The sequence below is a fragment of the Bactrocera latifrons genome, unplaced genomic scaffold, assembly GCF_001853355.1.
Source record: "Bactrocera latifrons isolate USDA-ARS-PBARC rearing strain unplaced genomic scaffold, ASM185335v1 scaffold_122, whole genome shotgun sequence".
NCBI lineage: Eukaryota > Metazoa > Arthropoda > Insecta > Diptera > Tephritidae > Bactrocera > Bactrocera latifrons.
Window position 1 is genome coordinate 855,002 of NW_017534653.1, and position 15,047 is coordinate 870,048.

Genomic DNA, 15,047 nt, shown 5'->3' on the forward strand with positions numbered 1-15,047 from the left:
GGCTCCGCTGTCTATGTCATGTTGTCCGGATGGGAAAGAATACTCCAGCCATTGAAGAACTCAGGTAGAGAAGGACCTGGCTGCACTTGCGAATTGGCAGTAAATATTAAAAAGAATAAACGAAACACAACCGAGTAAGCGGTATCTACGCCAGTAATGAAGAAGAACATTATTCGAAATAATGTTATGGTAATTTTGGATAATAATTTTACGATTTCACTCGCCCTGACTTCTTACTAATTGTGAATTCGATCCATAAACAGTTTCGTTTGACTTTAGTCTCTCCTTACTAATCAGTTGATGCATTCGATTTTCTCTAATATTTTAGGCTTCCTGCACCAACTTTACATATTATTATATAACAAGCCTAAGAGTTTAGAGAAAAAAATGTTAACTCCGTGAAATGGGATGTTAACCACGCGCACTCCTACTAATATTCTCCTATAACTAGACATAAAAAGTCAGAAGCTTTGAATTTTAGAGTAACTTTCAATTGGTATAAATTTTGAACAATGGGCCTGGTTCCCCTTAGTTTTAGGTAAAATGCCGTACTTCAACTGTTCAACGAATTTGAATAAAATTTGATGAGTAACATATGGAAAACTTAGTGTATAACGGCTTTTATATCAAAAACGTAGACCAAACAAATAAGAAAAAACAAATGTAAGTCTCCATACTTGAACTTGATCCGTTTGTAGGTATGTGGTATGCCATTTTAGTCCAATTTCAACATTGCCTATGGCTGACCGGTCAATTTGTGACATATCTTATTAAAATTCACAGGTCATATTCTCCTCATATAAATTATTTTAAGTTAATGTGAATCTTGATCTAGAAAATCGTTAAAAATGCAGCAGAAGCATTTTGGGAAAAATCACAAAGTGATTCACTGAAAGTCGTGAAGTCATCGAAAACTTCAAAAAAGTCACCTATTCACCTCTATTAATGACAATAAGACCGAAAAGGAAAAAAATGTCCAAAAGTCGTCCCGTTGACAATAGAGATTTAGCAGTAGATCTCAATATCTCGTACAGATCGGTTCCACTTATTTGCATCAATGACTTCCGTATGACGCTTGTCAATGCTAAATTCGTACCAAAGACTCGTGCCCTTTGCAAAACCGACGTCGAGTAGAGGTCACAAAAGAGATGTTTAACAATATAGTAAAAACCAATTTAGCGAATGGAACTTCAAAAATGAGTCGAAATCGAAAAAATTGTTGTATCGCCTCAAATCAATACGATGAGCTATTTATACGAAATTGAAATTGAATTAAAATGTATAATTAATTATTAAAAGTATGTATTAAAATTCTTGAGAATCTTATTTTTCTGGCAACAAAATTTGATCCGCAGTTATACCTAATTTTGAGATTTAAAATAATCCTGTTGACATTATGTCATTATTACTTATGTCAACTAAAAATAATCGATATATAGAGTTTATATACTTTATAGTATTTATGTAAATGATCATGATGAAAAGACAAGTAGAATTTGTCCGTCCGACCGTCCATGCGTAAAAATATTACTTCATACTAGAGTTAAGACTAACATATATAAAAATAAATATATAAAAATGTTTTTGCTCCGCCCATTTTAATTCGGCATGAGAGGGTTAATGAGGAGCGCTTATGATTTAAAAAATATTTAATAAGTGGGCGTGGCCCTCCTCTTGATGACTTAATATATAAATTTCTCTCAAACCATTCAAAGCCTCTTGACACTTCTTACCACAAAGTGTTAAACTCTAACTTAAAGTGCAATAAATCAATAACTAAATGCGTCATATACATATATTAAATATTACTTTCGGGATGATATAAGAGGGCTTTATGGGAGTCAGTTTAGGAGAAATTACATATCTCTGGATCTACTCCACCAATTTCAACCAAATTCGATAGAAATCTTATTATCTTTACATTCTCATGTCACAGTGTGAAAAAGGATGAATTAGGTATAAAGTTCCCATATAACATAATTTTAAATTCCATTTTACTTTACAGTACATTTGGTCAAAATGTGTGATGTACGAGGTGACCAAGCCGCAAGAGTATAAAATGTTCGGTTACAAGCGAACTTAGCCCTTCTTTAGTTGTTTCATATAATGTTTTACAAATATTAAAAATAATTCCCTCTAATCTTTTACTTCCTTTGGAACATCAAGGAAATTTCTAAGATCTCTTTGCAACTGAAACCAAAACAAGAAAAATCGTTAACTTCGGTTGCACCGAAGCTAAATACCCTTCACAGGTGCATTTCTGTTAGTAACTATGTGTTCAGTTTGTATGGAAGCTATGTATTAGCTATAGTAATCCGTTCTGAACAATTTTTTTGGAGATTATATTGTTACATTAAGCAGTAATCCATGCCAAATTTCATGACGATACGACGTCAAATGCGAAACTTTTCTATACAAGCCCTTGATTCCGATCGTTCAGCTTCTATGGCAGCTATATGCTATAGTGAGCCGATCTGAACAATTTCTTTTGATATTACACATTTCTATAAACAATAACTCATAACCAAGATGAAGATATATTGTCAAATGAGAAAGTTTCCCATGCAAGCATTTGATTCCGATCATTCAGTTTGTATGGCAGCTATATACTATAGTTAACCGATCTGAACAATTTCTTCGGAGATTACATTGTTGCCTTAGAAAATAATCTATACCGAATTTTGTGAAAATACATTGTCAAATCTGAAATCCATACAAGAACTTGATTCCGATCGTTCAGTTTGTATGGCAGCTATAATATAATGGTCCGATATCGGCAGTTCCGACAAATGAGCAGCTTCTTGAAAAGAAAATGACGTTTGCAAAATTTCAAAACGATATCTTAAAAACGGAGGGACTAGTTCGTGTATATACAGACARACGGACATGGCTAAATCGACTCAGCTCGACATACTGATCATTTATATATATACTTTATATGGTCTCCGACCCTTCCTTCTGGGTGTTACAAACTTCGTGACAAACTTAATATACCCCGTTCAGAGTATAATAAATCAATAGCATAGTGCAGACGAGCGGTAAATAGTTAAATATTACGAAAAACTAAGCGTCAGTGTAAAATTGTAACGCATCAAGCTGTAGAAATTTTTTGCTGACGCCTAATTGTATGCAACACATGAATGTGTGTTCATCATGATATTGTATTATTTATCTGATTGTATATAAAGAAAGCACGTCAGTATTTTAACGCTGTGCAGGGTAGTGATTTACCACACCGCTTAAAACTGGTAGGATTTCATATCAGCCGAAATTCCTTCCCTGCTAGATTAAGAGTTAACACCAAACTCTTAGAAATTTCTTTACCATAAAATAGTATTGACTTTCTCAACGTCAACTAATCAATTTCCATAGATTTTGCCGCAGACTGTCATATAATATATCTTCATTTTATGCTTATTCATTGTTATTTTATTTATTTCTAGTTTAAACAAATAGCGTAATCTAGCGATTAGTAGCATTAACTAAGAAAGCTGTGATATATTCGTAATTTTCGGAGTATAAAAATGCTCGCGAGACTAGTTTGGAGTTAGTTGATTTCTACAACAGTTACGTGAACAACAAACAGTAGCTACAAAATGGTGTCTGTAAGTGGACGCACATAACTCTAAATATGTTTGAAGTGTTTTCTTATAAAATGTTTCTCCACTTTAGTTCGCAGAAGCAACCGAAAAAGCAAAGAACTTCTCAAAGAAGCCCACTGACGCCGAATTCTTGGAATTCTACGGTCTCTTCAAGCAGGCTACTGTTGGTGATGTGAACATTGAGAAGCCAGGCGCTTTGGACTTGAAGAGGAAAGCCATGTGGGACGCATGGAACTCACGCAAGGGGCTGTCAAAGGCTGCCGCCGAGGAGGCCTACGTCCAGGTCTACGAGAAATACGCACCCATTTACGCTTAAACTTTTCGTATATTATAGTTAAATTTCACTCTTCCAAAGACTATTCATATTAATTTATAAATATTGTTAAATTTGATTATCATGTTATGTGTTTAATTGTGAATAAATTTCATGTAAAATAAAAAGTTGCAAATTATTATATTAGTGAAAGCTATTTTAAGCGTTATATAGGAAGTTCTAGCGTTGTAACTGCAATTATATTAACAGCATCAAAACGAGTTGAGCATGAGTAACTAAAAATCAGCAAAAGTTTCACTTCCTTTTCTCAGCTGAAATTTGTATCAAATTTTGAAAACATTTCCAGGTAAGTTTTTCCTAACCAATCAGGTTTTCTTCAAAGCTCTAATTCTTTATCAGTTACCGTATAAGTGAAGCTACAAATATACTCTCTTAATTTCTGCCTTGCGGAGTTTGGCGAAATTTTCTTTCAGATGTACAAAACTCTTTTGAGATTTGGGTACAGCCAATTCGGCAATTTGTAAGATGGGTTTGTTAGCCGTAGACAAGTTTGGGTACTGGGTAGGATATTTGTTTTCAAATATCTCCCTTCCGCTTTTTTGCTCTTTATTCAATGCTCTATAAAAAGTGTTATAGTGATCGGATTTAGTTCAAATATGCGTCGTTTCGTTCATAATACACCCCTCGTAGAAGTCCCCCTCCATATTAACGAAGAACTCGGACAGCCAATTTTCACCGTGGACAGGAACAGTCTGCTGTCTGGACAATATGGTGGATGTGATAAAACCGCCCATTCGAGCTGCCGTAGCTTCTGACGAGTCATCAACGAAGTGTGTAGTCTGGCGTTGTCCTGATGAAACACTACACCCTTCATGTTCGCCAATTCTGAACGCTTTTGATTGATCGGCTGCTTCAAGCGGTCCAGTTGTTCGGAGTAGACCACCAAATACACAGCAAAACCTTCCTGGTGGTCAATCCCGGCTTGGCTTGTTTGGGGCGATTCACCGGCCTTCGATCACGACAGTATTCGCTTGATATTGACGTCGCCAGTCACCATCCGCTTAAAAAAATGGATCAAGGTTACAGGCGTTAAATTGGTCGAGAAGGTTTTTTTGCTTCAAATCATGCGGCACCCAAACATCAAGCTTATTTGTGTATCCAGCCTTCTGGTCACAGGTCTTCCGCCACTCTGAATCGTCGAAACCATTAATCGGCAGTTCGAAATGATAGAGTACCAGTACCATCCCCAAAACATCATTAATCTCACGAAACGTTTCTCTAGCAGATTTGCGGACGGAAACCTTTAAAATAGCGCCAGTTTCGGCTTTAATACACTCTATGCTTTCACGTGTATAACTGTTGAACGCAATATATACATAGGTTATGTCAAGACCTTTCAAAGATAATACATAGCCGCGAAATTCAAAAGACAAGAGGGTATAACAAAATAAACAAAAAGCATGACAAAGCAAATCCGTATTTATAACTAATACCTTTTAGTATGTGGCACGATAATAGTTAATAGATAAAACCGGTTCGAAACTACCCCGACTTCCATATCCTGCGTATAATGACTTTTGCTTCTCTAACAAATCGTATGCCGAATATGTCGGTGAATATATGTACTATATAAGTTATACTATATAGGATGTATGTACACACATATATAGTATATAAAACTGCTTAGAGGTCGATTCTTTGCTTGACGTTTTACATCTTAAGATATGTAAACTGTTCGGATACACCCGATTTGTGTTTTATGTAGTTTGTTAATATGTGCGCATTGCCACGGGCTACTTGAACTTTATGAACTATTTACCACCTTAGCACTTCAACTCCACTAAATGCATTAGAAAAATAGATTAAACTGAAAATGTTTATTGCACGAAACGCTGACATCCATACAAATGTATAAAAGTATTTACAAATACAACTAAATAGTTGGGTATAATTGTGTGAGCTACCTGCCGGCAAAACAAACGTAATCGTCGAAAAATTCACCAGATCAAGCGATCAAAAGCTCAAAATGAATCGTAAACTACGTAAACACATGCCTACTCTACCATTGGCGCACGTAACTGATTATGTGGCCCCCAAAAGCGAGCTTTCGAGTGCGTCAATCGTGAAGCTTTCAGCGCAGCTGATCGCGCCAACCAATTGTTGTTAAATTCAACGAATGCTTGCGCTTCGAATTCAGACTGCAATTCGCCATTCCCGTGGAACGTTGATCGTGTAAGTTTGTTGCAATTAAGTTATAATAAATACAATTGTACTTTTCCGAAATCATACGAGCATAAGAGTCAACGGCGCAAAAGATACGCTGAGAACTCTTGATTCCAGTGCAGGTGTGACTTCTGGGTTTGTTTGCTTGTACGGTCGCAATCTTGCGGATGCAATGAAGTGGTTTAAATTGTATTAGTTAAATATATACACAGACGTAAATTAAGTAGTGTGACTAATAACTATTTTTCTGGACTTTTATGAGAGGTTTCATTTACAAATACAATATGTGCAACAGTCGAAATTCAACGCACCTTAAATGAATTGACTAATTCTAACATGTACCGCAGCTATTTTGTATTCGAACGTTTAGTAAATATTTAAATTTGAGCGCTTCGTCTACTTGCTAATGCGCTCAGCGATGGTTTATTTTAAAGGCACGAACCTTCGAACCCAAACTTCACGCGACATTTTAATGTGGTTTGCTGTGCACAAGTACGAATTTATATGTGTATGTGTGATTGTAAAATATTTGTGCTTAATAAGCTTGCTTATCCGTGTTTACCTCCTCTAATTATTCCTGTTTCACATGAACTATGTACTCTGTACTCACGTTCGTTTTCTGCATAGGTTTCAAATGCGCACGAGTCTACGATTCAACTCAATTAACACAATTAAAATAAAAATTAATGTAAAAATAAAAATTAATTTCTAATTTTGACAAGTCTGCATTGTAATGAAAGTATCCAATTAAACAATTATAATCGCAGAAATAAAGTTTACATTATTGAAATTTTAGCTTCAATTTTAACTTAAATTTTGAAAAAATTGAAACTGAAACTTTAACTGAAATACAATTTTAATAATTTGTAAAATGCTTATGTTTCAAACTTCCAACATTTCAACTGAAGCTGTTGGTAATGCATATGCATGTAGCTGTGTCTTAATCTTGTTTACCGATTTAATTATTTAAGTGCGAAAATGTTTAATTCCAGATATTATTTACGTGCAATTGCCGGGGCTACTATAAAGTCTCTAAATACTATTATGAAATAATAAAATGAAATATGTATGTGATAAAATCAGAAACTACGTAATGAAGTAAGCGCGGAATACTCCGACCTTGTTGATGACATTATCTTATAATAACTTTGTTCGGTTTATACTAAAGGTCATGCGACATTACTATTTTCAGGTCGCATAAAATTTATTTTAGTGAAAAATTTTTATACCTTGAAATTAATATACCCTAAATTTGCCATGAAGTTTGTAACACGCTGAACATCGGAGACCTTGTAAGACATATATTTATATAACCGAGCGGGTTGATATGCGGAAAATAGTCCTAGGATATTTCTGAATAACTTTGCCTAAGAGAATATGGATCAAAACCCGGTTTCAAGTCAAGATAAGATTTAATACATGGGTGCATTTTGAAATTATGTTGATCATTTGTCAATATCGGCCAGATCGGATTCTTCACGCATGGACTATTTCTTAAATCAACGTAACAATCTCTGATCATATTGTTTACAGCATATGTAGTTGTCATACAAAATGAATGATCAAATTCAAATTCTTGTATGGAAATATCTTTTTTTTTGCAGGTTATCATTTAATAGACAATTGTTTTGTTGAAGAAAATACAATGAAATTCGTCATAATTGGACATCCATCGTCACAGTGGTTTTGTCCGGCTATGGAAGCTGTTCACGTATGTGGGCATGGCAAAAACTTATAATAAATTTTTATGTGCAATAAAATTTACTTTTGTGGACTAACTAATACAGAGTACCGAGTAATCTTTCCTGATTCTATGAATGAGTTTCTACCCCAACATACATTTTGATTTTGATTTTAATTTTAGTTTTAATTTTGATTTTGTTTTTGGTTTTAATTTTGATTTTTATTTTAATTTTGATTTCCATTTTGTTTTTGATTTTTATTTTTATTTAATTTAAATTAATTTTATTTTATTTTCATTTCTTCAGATAATTTAATTTAACTTAACCAACCCTTTCGCAATTTCTGTCATAATATAAACCCAATACTCGTTCTTTTTACTTAGCCCCATTTTCTCTGGCATCATATACTGTTGTTTAGATTGTATTCGTTTGTTAAGGCTCTACAAATTGTTCAGATTTAATTGTTGCCAAGATATTACATATGCATATGTTATTTATGTTCTTTCTTCTTCAAACACTTGATCTATCATCAAGTACATATTACAAACTCCGAAAACCGGTGCCCTAAAAAAGGCGCTATTGTACCTATTGTTGCTTTAACGAAAGGTTTGGACAAACCCCGCTTAACAATGAATAACAAAACTTGCAAAATTGTTTTCCATTGGCTCCCAATCCATGCCGGCTGGAAGCAACTATTGCTTGTCATGTAGCCGTAATAAAAATTACAACAAATACAATAACGCAATAAGGCATTAGCACGCCGGTCAGAGTTTTGTTTTCAATTTAATTACACACGTTGCACAGTGTTTGGCTGCTAATGAAAAGTGGAACATCTTATTTTGTAACCGTGAAATTCGCTATAAAGCTTTTAAATTTCACTTCCGTATTGATGTTTGGTGAAAAAGTTATTTTAAATATGAAATTTATCAAATTTCCTATAATTATATGTTTCATGTAAAAATTTAAATTATTTTCTTGTTTGCTTTATATTTATATTATTCTCCTGGCGTGTATAGTACTATACTTTAATTATATTAAAACTCTTTATTTATGTGAAAGTCCAGTAATCATTGGATGCAAAAAATTCAAACTTCCGGCAATTAGTTACATATGAGTTCAAAATATGAAATGCTCAAAGGGGCATACTTCAACAATTAGAATCAGCAGCAAAAGTATTAAAAGCAGTTTTTCGTTTTATAAAACTCATTTAAAAGTGCTTATTAAAAACTTTACATATTAAAGCTTACTTTTTTTTTCATTACATTTCAATGAAGGCGCATCACATGATAAGAAAGCAAGAAAGTAGAAAGACCTGCATAAGACCGAAAATTTATTTCGGCTGCACTGAAGCTATAACACCCTGCACATATACATTTCTCTTTAGCATAAAACGATATACTATATAGTAAAGTATAGATCTCTGCCTTGATTTTTATCAGTCTCTGAGCTATGATGTCTCGTTCCGAACAATTTTCTCGAATATTGCAACATTGCCTTTAACAGCAATCTACGTCAAACTTCGAAAAGGTATCTTGTCAAATAAAAAATCTTTTCATACAAAGATTTGTTTTTGATCGGTCAGTTTATATGAGACCTATATAATATAGGTAGTAATCCGATATGGGCGCTTCCGAAAAATGAGCAGCTTATTGCGGAGAAAAGAACGTTTCATGTCGATGCCTCACAAACTGAGAAACTAGGCGGGCATTCAAAACTTATAACTTGTAACCGGAAATAATACATTTTGTTTAGCTGCATTATTTCCATTGTATTCAATTATTTTTTTCGCTATCGACACACAGTGCCACAAAAAACAACTATAAAGCGCGCTTTACAATTGGACATTTGAATGCCGCACATGAGTAATCAAATTGAATTACTACTTGGAGAAAGTTTTACCGTAACATATGGTTACAAACATTTACATAAACATATGTGTATGCGTGCCTATTTATGCTTACATATTTATGTTTTACTGTTGGTTTCAAGACAATAGACTTTGAATTAATGGGAATTGCAATGATTTAATAAAAGACAGTCTGTTACCTGCAGACGAAAGTGAAACTAAGAAATGAAGAGCTAACCAAAAGAAGCAAAATAATTTAATTTTTAGTGCAAACTCAGTTTTAAAATTTATGCAAATGCGTTCTTTGTAATGCTTATTTTATATAACCTTGAAATTTTCCAATAAATTTTTCGAAGAAAACCAAGAACCTGCACCTTGATTTAAATTTGAGATGTTCACTCGATTAAAAATTAATATATTGCGCTTCAAAAATCATGGTATGACGACCTGGCAGACCTGTTATAGGTCGAAAATTAATTACCTTCCAATTCACACAAAAGCAAAGCAAATATTATATTATATATTATATTATATGTTATATGTTTGAACAAAGACCTCCTCTGATACACTCATAAAATCCTTTTTTAGAGTATTTCTAATTATATATAAATTAACTTTCCACAAATACACTCATAAAATCCTTTTTTAGAGTATTTCTAATTATATATAAATTAACTTTCCACAAATGTCTTCCATTTAATCTGGTTTAACTTAAAATAATGTCAGAATGTCTGGAACTAAAAAAAGTTTGAAAACAATTTATTCACGAAATGGTAATTGACTGAAAAGAATAACACACTTTTGTACCACTTTTTCATAGTTTTACAGACATAGGTAAGTCTATCGAGAAAGACGCATATAAAATTTCAGTTCCGGTCGGAAAATATTGATATCTCCGAAAATAATTTGAATTTTAAAAATTTATCCATTAGACATACCTTGAATAGTTGAAGTTCTGAAAACGGTTCGTATAGTTTCGGCTGCCATTCTCCTCCTTGTTAGAGTTGGTAACCTTCATCACGTTCCAATCTTCCGTCGGCATTTTATCTCCGAAGAAGCCGCAGTGCATCCTCCTTACGATGTATCACTTAATCTTTCAAAGAACGCTACTAGCAAGTTCTTCTCTACCGCTTTCCATTTCTCCTCAGTGATCTGTCCAAAGGGGTTGCTTGATTCCCAAGGCTAGATGGCTCATATCTATCTTGCTCGCCATCGCTTTCGCTCTGGACGTTGAGCGTTTCTCTTGATCGAGTCTAACGTTGGGCCCTTTTTGTCAGCCGTTTCACTGGCACCGTTACTTGACTTTCATCGGATCGCTGCCTTTCCTTCCTCGATCGGGTTTGCGAAGCTCAGTCCGAGAATGTGAATATAATATGCTCGGGCTTTCTTCTTTTCTTGCAGTAGCCCAAGCCAATCCCTCCTCTTCGTTTTTCATCCTTCGAATTGGGTCTAAGTCTTTCCTTGACTTTCGCCGTTTTTTGTAGGTCGCTTTGCTTTCAAACCCTCCTTATTGGGTTTTGCCTTTCACCTAGTCTTTATCGCCGACATAGCACCTTTGGCATATCCCGGAGAGCGTAGCGTAGCGAAGCATATCCATTGTGTTTACGTTGCAAAGCGGATTTGGCAGTAGTACTGAAACTACTATGAACGGCTCGTTGCACCAGCCGGTGGAAGAAGCCACTTTTTCGACCGACGTTTCCGCTGATGTCCCAGCTCGTTTTTCATAATTTTGGTCTTCAATTTTAGTTTTATTTTTCGGAGAACCTCTACCCCTAGCGTCTTATACCTACCGCGAGGTGTCTCATTAGCAATGGCAGAAATATGTAGATATATAGTACACAATTCCTCTAGTTTTATAAGCAAAGCATTTTATCAGGAAGGAGAATATAACTAGAAACTAGCCCTGTTGCCAAAATGGTGGACTCGCTAGGAGGATAAAGCCAAAAGAATTTTCGCCGACCCAAATGAGATACACATAAAACACCTAGAATTCCATTAAATTTCTTGAAGGACAACTGGTTCAAACGTAAAAAAAGTTGTTTTACTGTCAAATATTTATGTAATATTTAATGTATACTTGTCTCACTAATGTGTATAACTGTCACAATCTCACTATAGATCACAAGGTCCTCATGTAATATCAGTTTGTACACACTTTCAATAGATTCCAGAGCAATGACTGAGTTTGGACGATCTTCACGAAATTCGTCGTATACGATTCCGATTGTACTCACCATACCTTCGATAAAGGACCTTTCATCGCCAAAAATTTATTTATGTTCATGTAAAAAATTCGCTCGAGAATGTTCGCAACTTTATTCTATTTTTTGGCCGAAATGAATATTTCAAGTTACTGTTAAGAACACACGTACAAATAGCGCTCATATGCCAAAACATTCTGATAATATGTTAAATTAAAAATGTCAAACTTTACAATAAAATCGTGAACGGCCAAATGTCCACACTAGAGTTGCTAAATCCCGAAACATAAAAGACTACCTACGTATGATCTTGACCTCCTTGTTTACTAGTATAAACTATAAACAGAATAAATGAAGTAAATAATGTATTGAATAGCAAGGCATAACCACGCTACGAAGTCGAGAGGAACATTCCAAGCCAATACTGTATGCAAATATACTATATACAAATATATATATATATATATATGTCCTTGTACACATACATACAAGTCTGGCCTTGAGAAGTTTACACGAAAGTGAATGAGTCGTTTCCCGTAAAAAAACAGGCTTCATTTGTAGGTCAAGCTTCATCACGGGCAAGGCTACAAACTGCTCTTGCTAGGTGTTAAGCCAAGTGTGTGTGTGCATGAACGGATTGTTGCTCCGCTACTATCATAATCCATATCATTCAATTTATTATTACCAATTCAAGGTGATATTTTAGCGATCCCTCCATTTATTCCATATAAAATATGCAATATTAATTATCTCTTATTTTTTCTTCTTTCAGCAAATTAATTTAAAGATTACCAAAAAATGTCGCTTGATGAGGTAATTACATAGTTTCATACATTTATTTTTGAAATATTAAAATTATATTGTTGTCTTTATTACAGAAATTCAATGCCGCTGCTGAAAAGGCAAAAGCCTTCACGAAACGTCCCACCGACGAGGAACTGCTGGAATTATATGCGCTCTTCAAACAGGCCACGGTCGGCGATAATAACACATCTAAGCCCGGTATGCTCGATCTAAAGGGCAAAGCCAAATGGGAGTTCTGGAATAAGCAGAAGGGTAAATCACAAGACGCCGCCAAGCAGGAATACATAGAATTTGTAGAGAAATTGTCAGCTTCTTATCTTTAATGTAGAGAGTCATACTTGTAAATATAAAATGGACAAGTGAAATTTAAATTTTTTTTTTTGGAAATATAAAATGAATGAACAGAAAATATTTTAATCGGGACTATTTTAATCCCTGTTGAAGTTTCTTGTAACCAGAAAAATATTCTTCAAACAATTTAACTTTACTGTAAGGAAAACATTATGAGCATTACGCACCCCTTCACTCAACTCGCAAGTTCTCATTGCCCTCGATGCCTTTGCCACCCAACACTCAGTAGTAGTGTACCCACTTTGTTCTGGCGCCACTCTGCACTGCTGCCTCGCTTTCCAAGCCGATATGTGACATGAGGTTAATGCGTTGATTCCTGCTTGGCTGTCCATACAGATGTCAACTCCGAAGTTGTCTGTTGAATCATTAGAGGCTAGATCCGCAGTAGCAAAAATCTCTATCTGAAATATACTGCAGTAATCTGACTGCTTAAAAGGGTGTCTTTTTCTGTACTCACCTGGAAAATTGTTTCCCAATTGATAATTGGAATCATGCAGTCGATGCTTGCCAGATCATCGTTACCATCGAGCTACTATATGTCTGAACATTCTATATGCCACCGCGCCGATTTTGCCGCGCAGCTTTCAGCGATTAAATAAAAGAAGTCGTCGGTGCACATGACGGTCGTGCACGATTATTATAAATATTTAGATTGCTCAAGAGTTAAAAATAAAACAATAGCTTTTATGTAAGGGTGCCACAAAACACACAAAAAAAACTTCATAGATAGAATTTCCATTTCCTAAACGCAACGAAGCCGATCCATTTCTAAAGCGGTTGTTACTGGTGATAAAAAGTAGGCCTTATATTTCGTGTTGACTAACAGGTTAACAGTCCGCTCTATATGGAATAATTTGAAACAAAAGACTTAAGCAGCAAACTTCAGTAACATCTGAGTGAAAAGAATTTCAACTTTACAAATTTAAATTTGTGAAATTGCAGCGATACAATTTTATAATTGCAAATTAGTAAAATCACAGTCAAGCATCCAGAATTAAGAAAGTATACGTTATGCTCAGGGCAAAAAGAGTTGAAACAAAAAATTCAATATTTTTAATTAATTTTCTGTATCATGACACACATATTTAACATTAGTTACATATATTTAAGATAACGTTTTGCTCGGTTATATAAGAAGAGAAATATTTGATAAAAAAAAAAAAAAAAAATATCGCCCCTAACCTCAAATTATGAACTCTTGATTCAATAGAAGTGTTAGAGAGATTATTATAAACATTTCTGTATCTATTTTTAATTAAATAATCAATACATTTAAGAATCAAAGTCTTTAAGAAACGGTCAGGAACAAGATTGAATGAAGATACCCGCTCATAGCTTTGACTTCACTTGCTGAGGTTAGATTTTCCAGTTTTAAATTTAGAATTTTTTGAGATTTGATACTTTCGGCCGAAGTACCTCTTCTGTAACCAATGCGAATAAGATAAATGTTAAGTATAATAATCAAAACTCGGTTAACATTTGTTTGAACATGGAATGCGTGCCCTTCTGCCTACTAGTTAAATGTTAAATTTTACCATCTAACAAAAGCATTGACACTGATTTGACAAATTGGAATCTTTTTTTCCTTTATTTATTCTTTTTAAAATACAGTTAGTGTATTTAGATATTTATCTTTTTTGATTAATTACTTTAAGGGAATATTTCCGATACTTATATTAATATATTTAATCGTAATTCTGCTATTTAAATCGAAAATTTAGTCGATTTGGAGTTACAATTACCAAACCGAGTACAATAATGCTTACATTTCTAATAAGTATTCGTATTAATTCAGTGCTTTCAAAACTCATCAACTGTTGGTTTCTCAACAAATGTTGCTAAACAAATCAACAGGTGAGACGAAAAATCCAGAACTGTGTGCAGTTTTATCGCTCGCTGGCCAACACATTTAGCTCGGTACTATAAAGTTCGCCCCTAAGAGACGACAATAAAACGAGCTGCAGGCATAATTCAAGGTACACCAAATGTTTATCTCTTTTCATGTACATCTATTGCAGAGTTTTCATGAATGAATGGCAAACGGCCAGCATGAATTCAATGTAC

The 15,047-nt window shown here is 34.4% G+C and overlaps 2 protein-coding genes across 2 annotated transcripts; both read left to right on the forward strand.

The window, feature by feature from the left end:
* Nucleotides 1–3,510: 3,510 nt before the first annotated feature.
* Nucleotides 3,511–4,062, forward strand: LOC108978459 (acyl-CoA-binding protein-like). The gene is made up of 2 exons (XM_018948762.1): nt 3,511–3,605; nt 3,673–4,062. The coding sequence occupies exons 1-2, from the start codon at nt 3,597–3,599 to the stop codon at nt 3,916–3,918; spliced, it is 255 nt and encodes an 84-aa protein (XP_018804307.1). The 5' UTR covers nt 3,511–3,596; the 3' UTR covers nt 3,919–4,062.
* Nucleotides 4,063–6,051: 1,989 nt separating this feature from the next.
* LOC108978452 (acyl-CoA-binding protein homolog) lies at nt 6,052–13,043 on the forward strand. Its single transcript, XM_018948752.1, has 3 exons — nt 6,052–6,108; nt 12,601–12,641; nt 12,707–13,043. Exons 2-3 carry the CDS (start codon nt 12,627–12,629, stop codon nt 12,953–12,955), a joined length of 264 nt encoding a protein of 87 aa, XP_018804297.1. The 5' UTR covers nt 6,052–6,108; nt 12,601–12,626; the 3' UTR covers nt 12,956–13,043.
* Nucleotides 13,044–15,047: the final 2,004 nt, after the last annotated feature.